This window comes from Bos grunniens, chromosome 11, assembly GCF_055505025.1.
Source record: "Bos grunniens cultivar Pamir isolate PY7600 chromosome 11, Bosgru_T2T1.0, whole genome shotgun sequence".
Taxonomy (NCBI): domain Eukaryota; kingdom Metazoa; phylum Chordata; class Mammalia; order Artiodactyla; family Bovidae; genus Bos; species Bos grunniens.
Window position 1 is genome coordinate 42,968,455 of NC_141175.1, and position 14,046 is coordinate 42,982,500.

Below are 14,046 nucleotides of genomic sequence, written 5' to 3' on the forward strand. Positions count from 1 at the left end.
TTCCTGAATATGAAAAGTGCTGGCCCCAACCTTCCCCCTGACGCATCCCTCTTCACTCAGATCTGCCCAGGACACAACACTGTTTTCAGTGGCTCCCCAATTCCCAGCCAACTCCCAACTCCCAAGGCAATGTATATGACCCTTCGCGGTCTGGTCCTGCTCCCTGCCGGCCTCACCTCAGACTTTCCTTGCCCCTGTTCTCTGCTCACACACCAGCTACAGTGGCATGCTTTCTCTTTCCTTCATGCCACTACACAAACTAATTTCTGTGCCTCGCATGCCCCTCTACTTCTCTATCCATATCAAGTTTCCATAGCAAGCTGCTCCTCGAGGAAGCTGGGTAGGAGACTGGGAATGAAAGCAGATGGCTCTCAGGGCTAACTCTGGGAGTGGTGGCAGTGGTTGCCTGGAGTGCTGAGATGGACCCACATCCAAGTCTCATTCAACGAGAAAGGGCACTGTGATGGATTAATGTTGCCTGCCATGGAAGGCTGGGGAGAGGCAGTCACTGCATCTTCACCAGTTTGTTAGGTGCCACGTCTCTGCTTCCAAATTACACTGAGTCCAATGAACCGTGAGACTTAACCTGCCCTGTGTGAACTGTCTGCTCCATCATTGGACGTTCAGCGCCTTGATTCCAGGAGTAGCCTCTCTCATTCTCAAGTCTCACATCTAGCAATGGGCTGGTACACAGTGGACATTCCATTAATATTCAGTAAGTTGGTGAATGGGACTACTTCTATCTTCACCTTTTCTAGGTTTGGGAGCATTCCTGTCATCAGCTTAAAATTCATGATATCAAACAATACCTTTTATTGGCACTAAGAGAATTCCTTTCATGTGGGGAGATGTTCTGAGTGCTTGGTAAATCAAATATTCACAACACACAATCCCCTCCAATTTTACAGGCTGAAATCATAAACACTGTGGCCACCATATCTTACCATCCCAGTATCCCAGCTCAGTCCCTCAGCATCTCCATTTTAATCATCACTTATCTGAATCTTAAATTGGGGCTTCCCTGGTGGCTCAGATGGTAAAGCGTCTGCCTGCAATGCGGGAGACCTGGGTTCGATCCCTGGGTCAGAAAGATCCCCTAGAGAAGGAAATGGCAATCCACTCCAGTACTCTTGCCTGGAAAATTCCATGGACAGAGGAGCCTGGTAGGCTACAGTCCATGGAGTCGCAAAGAGTCATACACGACTGAATCACTTTCTATCTCAATCTCTCCAGATCCATTTACCTCATTTCAGAGGATAACGACCAAAAGGACAAGAGTATTCTCACCTGTACCCCTGTCCCCAGGTACAGGGAGAAAAGACTGGAGAATGGAGCTGGCTCACCATAAAATGGTCAGAAGAGGGTGACAGAAACTGGGAAAGACACTCATGGCATCACAAAACAATCAGCACTGCAGTTCATATGAAGACAAGCTGTCATCTGTTTCAGCCACGGCAATCAAACTTAGCTTAGATACCAAGGAGTTAAAATGTGAATGGGCTGAATATAAATCTAGAAATCCAGACAAATAAAGCAAATATTGATCAAGCACTTACTCTATTTGCAGCACTGTGCTAGGGAGCTGAGGGAGATGTAAAGGAGCCCTGCAGGTGCAGTGAGGATGTCAGCCTATGCCGTCTTCCTGGATTAGCTGGGTGAGGATATGTGGGTTCTAATGCCTGTCAAAGAGATTCTTCTGAGCAACTTCCAAGGATGCTCTAAATCTCGGAACTAATTATATTTCACTCTTCATTTTGGCTGCTAGGAAGCTCAGAGCCAAATTAACTGCCTACTTCTTACAACTGGACATGAGCCTATAATTCATAATGTTCCATGCTCTCTTAAGAATGACTTCTTATTTTCTTTTCATTCTAATTTTTTCATCTACTTTTTTTGAATTTTATAATATACTATATATTTCTCCTTCCTTCCTTAAATCCTTTCACAGAATGAAAAGGAAAATACGTAAAAACATTGTATAATTAAGATATATCCTCTTCACCTAAGGTATCAAAATACAAAAGGGTGTCAAGGTCTTACCTGTCCTGCTGTCACGGGTGTATTGTAAAAGGGGGCACTCAAGGAAAGAGTCAAACAAAACAAATAAAATGTTTAAAAAGAGAGAGAACTGATCAAATGCTAAAGATCTAGCCATAAGCCTATTGGCAAATACAATGCTTTCCGTATTGACTCTTCAATTCCTTCTTTCTTAAAAAAAAGTTTTGAAGACAATTTTGACTTTCTAGGTAGAGCCTTGTTCCCTTCGTCTCCTGATGTGGGAATAGGTAGGAGAAGTTCTACCTCTTCCATTCTTTGTTAGGAAATAAGATGAGTTTCGTCTAGTTGGGAAGGCACATGGGTTGATATTGGTAAACAGGGAAGGCCAAAGCTAATGGTACTAATCAGACAGAATGCTTTTAGGTTAAGTAATTACAGAAAATTATCTGCAAGACTGAACTAATCCACAAAGCCAGACACTTGAGCAAAACCCAACTTATCAACTACACTTCTGGGACCAATCAATGTAAAAGGGAGACAACGCCTACCTCTTTTAAAGGAGAATGCTTGGCATAAATTTACTGTTTGGGTTAGTTTTTGCTAGGCCAACAGCCAAAACCTCCACCACTATCCTTAATTAGTGCTAGCAGTCATGAGGGAGAGAGATAAATTCAGGAGCAGAGCTCAATATCACATCCCAGGGGATGGAATCACGTCTGCTTCTGGGAACAGCACAAGACATAAAAGCATTCTCCCAGGGCGGCACAGTTACTCCTGTAATCCATCCTTAACCTCTTACCTCAAGGTTCCTCAAAAGATTCCAGAATGCTGCAGCCAGTCCCCAGCCATCTTCTGTTGGACACCCATTCAGGCCCAGAGGATAGAACCCAAGAGGAGGAGTAGGCAGAACTAGCAACTAGTCAGATGCTGCGATTTAAGGTGCATCCCCAAGCCCCGTCTACCACCAAATTCTGCAAGAGCTACCAATAGAATCTTTCCTTGAGTGCCCCAATCAAAACACCTCTCTGGGGGTGGGAACAGGCAAAACTTTGGTATCTGTTTACATTTTGACAGAGAGGATCGTGTGTGATCTGGTACCCAGAAGAAATCAGTCCTGGGGGAATGTAGTGCAGACAGTTTGAAAGCATGAGAGAGTCCCCAGTCCTCTTCAACAAATAATTATCCATCAGTGGTCATGTGCCATAACTATGCTGGGCACAGGAGAGTTAAAGATGAAGAAAACATAATCCCTTGGGGAGGCTGATGCATGAATGTTTCATTTAAATATATGAGAAAGGAGGCACTTACCTAGAGGGCCAATGGTTAAGACTAGGGGTGTGGGTTTGATCCCTGCTTGGGGAACTAAGATCCTGCATGTTGCATTGTGTGGCCAAAAATTTATGTTGTTGTTTAGTCATGTCTAACTCTTTTGCGACCCCATGGACTGTGCAGGCCATCAGGCTCCTCTGTCCATGAGATTTTCCAGGCAAGAATACTCAAGTGGGTTGCCATTTCTTTCTCCAGGGGATTTTCCTGACTCAGGGATTAAACTCATGTCTCTTGCATTGTAGGCGGATTCTTTACCACTGAGCCACCAGGGAAGCCCCCTACACACACACACACACACACACACACATATATACTTAGAATGTCTAGGAGGATGGACATGAAAATATGTGTGTGTGTATTTGTGTATATATACACACATATGTTTATGAAAAAGGACAAGACACAGGATACCCTGAGAGCATAAAAGAGGGTCACTTCCTCCAATCGGGGGGTTCACAGAATACTTCTTACAGATGACACAAATTAACATAGAAGTTTTTAACCTGGACTTCCCCAAGGGGATCCATGGTTTAGAATTCAGAAGACCTAAGTACTTAGGAGGGAAAAAAATAATCTTTTATTATCAGTAAACTTTAACTGGAATGAGTATTTACCTCAAGTGTGTATCTAGGTAGGCACAAATCACAGAACTATTAGTAGGACCTGTGACTTTGTCACCTGTGGAAATCATAATAACATATCCCAAAACAGTTGTTATAAATATCTTAAGACACTGTTTACACTCATCATTCTTTCAAAAATGTGGTAGACAACAGAATTATTGCTAGACTTCATTATTTAATGCATATTAAAACAAGAAAGTTATATCATTATATTACAATTTGTTTTTTAAAATATTTTGATAACTGGATTTCAGTATAGTTTCCCTCATAATCTTATGTATTTGATTTTATGCATTAATAAAAATACTACTGACAAGGGATCCATTGACCTCACCAAACTGCCAAAGGGATCTTCTCCCCTTCAAAGTGTCAGGATTCCCTGAAGAAGATCAGTATGAATCAGCTGATGTGAATAAAGACTGAGAAAGCAATGAGGACCCCACTGGTTCAAACAGCAGAGACCCTTGGTGGCCACTTGGGCAAGTTCCCAAGAGGGGACTATGGATCACAGTTGGCCTCACAGGGCCCCAGAGATGCTGAACTTACATGGCAGTCTGAGGATCAAGGTAGAAGTGTCCCTCTGCCAGTTAGGACAAATCCCATCCACTCTGTGTTTCAGTCAACATCCTTGGCCACAGAGTTCAGTGTATCTGAGTCACTGGTGTGTTGTGAAATACATACACTCATAGCTTCCTAAGAATATTCAGTATTTAGTGAATATTTCACCTCCATAAGCTTAATGCTCTTGGTAGCACACATGAGCTTCCTGAGGGCAAATACTATGACCTATTCAATTTAATAGCCTCACACAGGGCACCTTCCATACAGTAAGTGCTTAATCTATTTCTAATGACTTGACTGAAATGTATAAATTTACATTTCTCCCCTTAAATACAACTTGTGATCATATTCTGGCTCATCTGCAAGAAGTGATTACAATTTTAAACTCTTTTTAGCTCCTTGGGCTATATGAAAGGGATGCTTCCCTAAAATTAACTTCCTCATTGCAGCCTTGCCAAGAATGACACCTTATAAAGAATCTACTACCAGGGACAATGGATTCTCTCCTGGTTTATTTTCTAGAGTAGAAACTGAAACACATGTTTCAGCTGTGCCAGGCTGTATGTGGTGACCTTAGAATGCCTAGGAGGATGGACCTGAAAAGCAAGTTATTGCTTATAGTTTAAAACTCAATGCAGAGTCAAGAGGAAAAAGGAAAGTGAAAGAGAATAAAAGAAAAGAAGGGCCTTATTTGGAAACTGAATTAAATAATTACACACTAATATCTGAGTTTTGAAAGCACAGGTGACCCTTTTATTATTTACATAAGGCAATAAAATGCATGTTATTAATACAAATGTGGAATATATTCTTCTATACGAGATATGTTTTTGAAAAACACTTCACGGTTTGGGGAAGAAAGAACTAACCATTTACTTCCAGGTCCACTACAACAGAAAGTATCACATCCCACTCTCCCTGAGAGGCCAGCGTTGTTACAGTCAGAAAAGCTTTCTCTAATCTTCAGTAGACAAAGTGAAATTGTAAAGAAGACACCTTTCTAAAATGTTTTCATACCTTCTGGCTTGCAGGACTTCCTGATAAGTTGACATAACATCATCATTCATAGAATTCTTTGCTACTCATTTTTTATTTTAAAATATTACAAGACTCTTGAGAGACCAATGCCATTAATTCTTGGAAAGTCAGAGAACTGGGGTATAATTTCAGAAGTCCGACAAGTCACACCGAAGTCGGTATTTCTTAAGAAACCAACACAACAAAAACAAAATTTCAATTCATCAAAGGCAACAAAAATCCCAGTATCTGCACAGGTGACAGAGCAAGTGTCAGCGGCAAAGCCCACATTACGTACAGAGTGTTCTGTAACTGCAAACCAGGGGGGAAACAGACTTGTGGTTTTAAGGCCATACTTAACAAGTACCGCACTTCTTACATTTCAAAACCTAGAGTACAAAATTTGATAAGCTTTCCAGACCTTGAGTTCACACATAAATAAAAATGAGCAATCAACAGAAAATATACGAAATGAGCCTGTTGACTAATGTCCTGTCTTTTCCAATCGAGGGTCAGACCCATTCAAACCCAATCACATGAGGATGGACTCTGTAAAGGTCAATCAAAGGCAGGCTGAAACTCCAACTGTCTCGCTGACCTTCAGAGCTTGTGACAAATTGCTATCAGTCAATGTCAACTAATGACAGGAGCTCTTTGGCTAATCAATTGTTCTAAAAATGATCAAGAAAACTACTCACAGGACAGCTCATTTTCACATCAATGCCTCTGAAGTATGAAAAGCTCATTTTTTGAGTTTTTAATAAGCTCATAAGTAAAGCAGTTACTTGGTAACAGAGGTCACCTTACAGAAAAAGACAGAACCTTTGTCTGCCTTTTACATATTCTTTTATTACCATATTATAGTAAAAATATGCCATGGATATGCCACAGGGCTACATAATAAAGTAGGTAACACTTCATCCACTTTGCAACACACACTTTTGTGTTAGAGGGAAATCTATTTGGGAGTAAATAATTTCAAATGAATTTTTCAGTTAAGATGAAAAACAATGACCAAATCCACTGGGGATGTACCCCTGGTATTAGTGAGAATATGCACTTTCTGTGAAAACACTCGTGGCCAAGTTCATGCCCCTAAATAAACAGTAATGCCTTTCAGATTATGCAGTTATTTTTTTTTGTTTAAAGACAACCTGCTTCCATGATGCCTGAAGCCAAGCAAATGGAGAACAGAAAACAGTTACTCACATTTGATGAGTCAATAAAAGATAAGGTGATTAGAGTACAGGGTGTTCTTGGGAAAAAACAATTCTCTGTCCATACATCTAATTTAACATATTTGATAAGTTAGTAATATGGAACTTTTTGATAACATGGATTTGCAGAGTATAATAACTTCCCCTTTCTTTTTTTACACCTGACTTTTCCCATCAGGAAATCATTTTCCTGTTCTGCCTGCCACTGCAAGCAAAGACCACACTTGAATTTGCAATCAACATTAAATGTAACTGAAGTACGACACAGGGCAGCGGTGGCCCAAGGCCTAAGGCCTGTGATCACAATTATATTCTACTTTTTTTACCAAAGTGTATTTTGCAAAATGCATTCTAGTGCTATTGAAATAGAGGACATTCCGGGAGAAGAACAAGGCTTAAGAAGTAAGTGTGAACAAATATAGGATCATTTAAGTCACCTGGACCAACAGACAAATAAATGAAAAAAAAAAAAAGTCTACTTTTTAGACATTTTTCTTTCTTTTCAGGGTGCTTAGATTATTATAAATATCTTGTTTTTAAAATAAATTGGGATAAAAAAAGACAAAATAAAACTGTTTCAAAACAAGCAGTATTTACTTTGTGTCTTCATCTGAAAAACTGCAGATTACAGATTATATCCTAAACCTGAGTTGCTACAGTAGTTTTTCAAATTAAAATATCTTCTGCGGCCTCAACTACTCTCAAGTTGTCCATAGGAAAGAAATAAAGGAGGGAGGGCAACACTTGAGCCAAGCCATAATTGGAAGTATGTGAAAAATGAAGTGTCAGTTTGGTCAATAAAGGGCAAAGGTCAAGGGGAACTGCAGCCCAAACTCTGTGCGAAATTGCTCATTAAGACATCCAATCAGAGAGCTCCTTCCCACCTACCCCATTATTCATCAGACAGCTGACTGTTTCAAATGCCCGGGTTTGGGCTGTTATTACTTTTCTTCTTCATGTAAAAAGGCGAGCGGGTATATAAATCGTTGCTTAGTCATCTGGAACAAAATGTGGCCCTTCCCTACCTCCTTCTCTCCACGCACCCGCCCCCCCACCCCCACCCCACCGCCCTGCTCTCACCCAGCTCTGCCTGCTGGCTTCACAGGTCTGAAATGACTGCCTCCAAATTCCCTTCAATAATAAATGGAATTGCCTTCTGCCTATAGGTTGCCGGAACGCCTACAAAAGCTGGTGTGCAGGGGGGAGGGGCAGTGGCAACTGCTGACACATTATTGTAAAGAAATAGCGGTGCTTCTCAATGGTTTCTCTTTAAAGAAACATCCTGATTTTGCATTTTTTTGTGGGAGCAAAGATACCATTGTTGATCTGAGCCCTGGCCCCCCAAGAAGTTCATAAGCGGGTTTTAGAAAAATTCTAGAGACCGGCAAAATTCTTTAGGGTCGAAATGTTTCATGTGCAATTTCAATGTAAAAATCAGACTTTTTCTTTCTCCTCACAAAAGAGGAAAATGAGATGAGCTTGAAGTGGAAAATGTTCTGCGAGAGAAATGTCCTTACTTGTTTTCTAGGCTCCTCTTCTCAATTCAATAAATCTTTGAATGAGTGCAATGGTGGAGGCTCTTCATACATAATACAAATTAATCATATCAATCATCCTACTCCGCTGTCAAGAGCTCAGTCATCCTTCTACTTAGCACACAAAACTGGATTCTCAGTCCCCAGCAGAGTAGAACCCCCCTGAAGCTAACGCTGATTCTGTTTGATTCACAGCTTCATCACCCGATTACAGACAAGAGCACCAGGCCCAGCGCAGGCAATAGGAGCCAGAGTCCTTGAGGTGATCATAGAGAGAATGGCCCTCGCAGGACCTGTTTTCCCATTTCTAGGTAACATCCCAGGATCACATCAAATAGTGGCTTGGGCTCTGGAGTCAGACTGCATGGGTTCAAGTCCCTGCTGTACCACCAACCAGGATGTGACTGTGGGTAAGTCTCTCCGCCTCTCTGGACCTCGGTGACCTTCTCCACAACACGAGTGATGAAATACCTACACTGACTGACAGCCCATAATGGGTTATTTTATTATTTCATTGCTATCACGTATTCATCTCTCTTGACTTTCAACCCAAAAAGGAGACTTGCCCAAACTCAAAACGTGTAAGCACAGCTAAGGCTGCTTATGAGCTACAGAGTGGCTCTGGAAGCCCTGGGGTGGGGGTGGGGGTTTACTGTGCCGTGGTTAGTCGCTCAGTCATGTCTGATTCTGTGTGACCCCATGGACTGTAGACCGCCAGACTTCTCGGTCCATGGGGATTCTCAAGGCAAGTATACTAGGGTGGGTTGCCATGCCCTCCTCCAGGGGATCTTCCCTACTCAGGGATCAAACCCGGATCTCCTGCGTTGCAAGAGGATTCTTTACCATCTGAGCCACCAGGGGAGCCCCGGGCCGAGGGGAGCAGTGGGAGAAAAATCCATGAAGAAAACACCAGATTTGCTTGTGTTCTTCCTGTCCAAACCACATGCTTACTAGAATAGACCCTGATTACGATCAGTAGGGCAGCTGCACCCAGCAGGATAAAAAAGACACACGAAAGAGCCCAGGATTTGCCAATGTGCACCTCATCTTAGGTCCTGAACACACCACATCCTAAAGCAGTTACAAAGGCAAGAGATCAAGATTCTGAGGTGGCTGACAGTGACTCATTTCAAGATTTCTGAGCTCTACTTTTGTCTCTTCTGAAATGGGAAAATAGCAAATCATTGACAGGGCGAAAATAAGAATCAAATCTCATATCTCTGGAAGTGCTTTGAGGAAAGTTAAAAAGTAGACAAAAATCAATGTTGCAGCCACATCAGCTGAAACCCCCAACCAAATACAGATGTTAGGCCTTCCTTATAAATCCCCATTTAAAGGTACTTCGCTATTGAAGACTCAATTTCCTGCAAGGGACCACAAGTGTTAATATGAAATGAATGTAGATGCCATAAGAAGACTTGCCATGATAAATAATTTGAGTTGGGGGAGAGATATATTATATAAATCATTCATGTATGTTCATTCACTTCAGACATGTCCGACTCTTTGCAACCCCAAGGACTATAGCCCACCAGGCTCCTCTGTCCATGGGGATTCTTCAGGCAAGAGCACTGGAGTGGGTTGCCATTTCCTCCACCAGGGGAATCTTCCTGACCCAGGGATTGAACCCACATCTCCTGCATTGCAGGTGGATTCTTTACTGCTAAGTAAATCATGAATAAACACTGCTGCTGCTGCTAAGTCGCTTCAGTCGTGTCCGACTCTGTGCAACCCCATAGACAGCAGGCCACCAGGCTCCCCCGTCCCTGGGATTCTCCAGGCAAGAACACTGGAGTGGGTTGCTATTTCCTTCTCCAGTGCATGAAAGTGAAAAGTGAAAGTGAAGTCGCTCAGTCGAGTCCGACTCTGTGACCCCATGGACTGCGGCCCACCAGGCTCCTCCGTCCATGGGACTTTCCAGGCAAGAGTGCTGAAGTGGGGTGCCATTGCCTTCTCCACTAAATCCCCGAAAAAGAAGAATATCGCTGGCATTTTCTTGGTTATATACCTCATGTATATTCTCTTCAGAACGACCAGCATTTGATTCTGTACTTTATTGTTTATGCTTAGGTAAAAATGTAGACTAAAACTCCTCTATCAACCAGAAGAGTCACTCATTTGTCTAATTATCAGGTTCTCAAAATTCCTCAAACTGCTGGAACTCTTTACTAGGAACTGTTAATGTATTTTGAAATCTGTCAGAATATTATGATTTCCTGGATGACTGATTTTCTTTTCTTTACTTTGTAAGTCCGAAAGAACAAGGCTCGCTTGAGAGTCTGTCACATGCCTACCTTGCACTGTAGACAAGGTTGTTTAACAGAAGACCAAAGCCTAGGGGATTTTTTCTCTTTTTTTGTACCTTGGGTGCCATAATAAAGTGGCAAACATTGAAAACGAATAAGGGAAAAAGAAATGCAGTACAAATAATATAGTAGAAAAAGTTTTAAAATATGTATTACTCCCGTCTGTGGGGGAAACACCTCTCCAGATATGTTCTTGACAGATTGAGTTATTTCTGTCTATTGGGTATGTATAAAGACATATTTATGGATTTATAAATCTTTTGAAGAGGGCTGTTATTTACCCAGTTGACTAAAATGGACTCAAACTGTGTAAATAACTATTTAGGACATGCACTACGGGCCAAATGCTGGCACGGCTTACACATCCATGCCTGCCAGAAAAGGCAGACAGGAGAACACGGGAAAGCCACGGTGCACAGCTAATTCAAAGGCTGCACAAAGATCCAGCTCCACAGGTCTCAAGGATGAAAAAAAAAAAGCCGAGAAGGGTCGTGGTTGGCATGGAAATGCACAGAAGTTGTTGAAGCAACACTTCCAGGCATCATTCTGCATTTAGCAGGGAATAAATCGCACTGCCCAGGAGAGCCTATGGGGAGGGGTAGGGGGCACAGAAGGTGTGACTCCTACCACCTCTGTGGTCCAGCTGGTGGGGGGAGTCCTGGGGGTGGGGGGTGTGATCAGCACCAAAAGCCTTCCCATGATGACCGTGGAAATAAGTGACTTTACTTCTTTGCTAGAAAGAGGGCATGATGAGAAGAATCTTAAAAAAATAATCAGGAAACTGAAATTTGAGGTCTGGCACTGCACCATAGCTTCAGCAAACTGCCCAGCTCATCCAACCTCCTGTTCCTCATCTGTCAAATGGGCTAGACCTGTTTTATCTACCGCCCAGGATTACATGACTGTTTTCCACAGGTTCCATTCGAATGAGACAATTTATGTGAAAATGCATTAAAAGGAAAAACAAGCTAGTGGTTTTTATATGAAAAAACAGAAAGAGAAACGATGTGAATGGAAAACTCCAGTAACGTGAAGGGTATATGGCTTACAATCACATTCATTATTAAACTGGCCTTTGGAGAACACTCATTGAAGGAGAAATGAACCTGAGAAATTCCTGATTCCTTGTTCTGATGTGTCAAAGGGGAAGACTGGGATGGGGCACTTCCCTCTGAAAATCTTTGTATCTGAGGATGTTTCTGTTTTAAATTCAAATACATGGTAGCAGTTTACATCCTTCAAAGTAGCAGCTAAACTAGGGGCCTGCTGGGTGATGTATTCTTTTTAAAATAGCAAGACATGAAAAAAAGAAAAAGAAACAAACAAACGAAACACTAGGCTATGACCCCATGTAGCAACTTTGGAGCACAGCAGAAAGAATTGAGATTCCATTTACACCTTTCGAAAATTCATGGTGCAAGCTGAATTCTGAAAGTAGGGCTTTCTATGGAAATGTTGACCTCACCTTAACTACAGCTCTGTGAACAGTGACACCATAATATATACATACCCACACTTGAAAGGAAAGAGGCCCTGTGGATTTATGCTGCATATAATTCTGCAGTAAAAGGCAGAGGTCAGAGGTTACCTGTTTCTGTCTCAGCTCTGAACAAGTTTACTATTCCAGGCTCCATTTTTACTAGACTTAGAGTTGTGATGATGTCAGCAACTTCTCTCTGAACAATAAAATATCTCAAATGCTTACAATTCTACGTGTAGAAGTTATTCCCAGTCCAAATAGCATACATGTACCCGCCTCCCAAGAAAGGACTTTCCTGTTTCTGTTATTCCCTTCTCTAGGGGAATCTTCTTGACACAGGACTCCTGAATGGGAGGCGGATGCTTTACCATCTGAGCCACCAGAGAAAGTTCCGCATTGTCAAACTAATCGTGTTCAATTCATTGCAGACATTGCAGTTCTAATTGCATAGCCCGGTTTGGTTAGAAAACAAAATTCTTTTGTTGGGTAACAACACTCCAGTGAAACATGATCATAAAAGCTGATTTTAAAAGTATGTACCTACTGTGGGCTCAGAGTCAACCTCAATAAAGCCGTCTTTTTATATTCAGGGAGAGAATACTCTTTTAAACTTTGGTTGCATGAATTGAACACAAAATCCCCTGCGGTAGGTCTCATCAAAAGCAGTACAAGACATTTAAATCCTCGTTCACCTTATTGCTGAAGTTGAACTTTATGTTTAAACTTTATCTCCCACCAGTGACAGTCAGACATGCACATCCACGGGCACCCAAGTACACACAGGTATGTGCACTCCAAGAACCACAGTGACGAAATTGATCTGGTTGCTTTCCATCTCATCCTAATTCCCTCTAGTCTGACTTTGCCATGAAGTCAAGCACTGAAGAGATCCAAATAAGTAAATCTGGAAAAATGGCTTCAACCCAGTGAAGAGAAAAGCCCAACATGGTTCCTGAAAGGCCCACTGCCTCCTAAGCATCTTAAGACATCATTCAATTGGAATCCTAGAGGATGTTTCTTCACGATCTCTCGAAAAGCCTCTAACGGAAAGTAATAATAAACTTTTGTTTATTTCTATAGCAGGGTATTCGTGGCATGCTATTTTCACACATTCAAACGTCTAATCAGCTTCTTTCATCGGAATTCACTGACCCTGTTTTGTAAAGGTGGCCAGGTGACAAGCAGCTAGGTAGCTTGAATGGCAGAGAAAGAAGAAGGGGATCGGGGTGGAGGTGGGGGATAAGATAAGATGAGCCAGTTCTCATATTATACAGGGTTTACATTCTAGGAAAAATTGTATAAAGAGTCATTCACTAGACATTTCTAATTTTTCAACCCTGGGAAATGACAAAAGTAGCAAGAGAATCAAGAACAGCTCTCCTACCTTGCTCACTGCTGTTATCCCCACTGTGTGACGTATGGCCCCCGCTGGAAGGGCCTGGGGTTCCTCCTGAGCGGGTAGATGCCGTGTCATCATGATCTCTGTTCCAAGAGGGCTGTGGGGGCACAAAGCAGACATCTGAATAGAGTGGTCTGTTGACGGTGGAGGGCTGGGATGGACAACTCCACCATCTTCCCCATCCCCCTTCACCAATGGTGCCAGCTCAGAGCTCCACTGGCGCATCTAAAATTTGCCAACCTCTGCTTCGAAGCTAAAATAATATCTACCGATAGTTAAGCGTAAGTAACTGCATGCTTTATTTCTAAGGAAAGCAAGATCATTCCAGGCAAAGAAGGGGAGGAGGAAACATTGTTCTTCCTGCTGACTATATTTTTAACATCCACCAACCCCCTGGCACAACAGTCTGCTACTCTAAAAATGCAAAATGAGAGTGGTGGTCTGCAGCACTGCGCTGAGCAGAGGCTTCTGATTCATCCTAGAAGACAAACATGGCAGAGCTTTTAAGACCTCACAATTAGGCCAGGGTCCATAATAGCTAGTATGTGTCAGCTGTTTGCCGGATGGTACATGGCAAATGG

General features: G+C 42.2%; 1 protein-coding gene across 28 annotated transcripts in view; it reads right to left on the bottom strand.

Annotated features, from left to right (window-relative positions):
* Positions 1-14,046, bottom strand: part of MEIS1 (Meis homeobox 1) — a 143,704-nt gene that overhangs the window by 99,517 nt on the left and 30,141 nt on the right. For 26 of the 28 annotated variants that reach the window (XR_015135870.1, XR_015135868.1, XR_015135867.1 and 23 more), the window contains one exon: positions 13,451-13,562. The exons of the other annotated variants lie outside the window; for them this stretch is intronic. Coding sequence is in view for 22 of the 26 variants with exons in the window: in XM_086323660.1 (XP_086179786.1) it covers positions 13,451-13,562 (112 nt within the window). In the remaining 4 variants the exon portion in view is untranslated. The remainder of the gene's footprint in view (positions 1-13,450; positions 13,563-14,046) is intronic. 28 annotated transcript variants of the gene reach the window in all.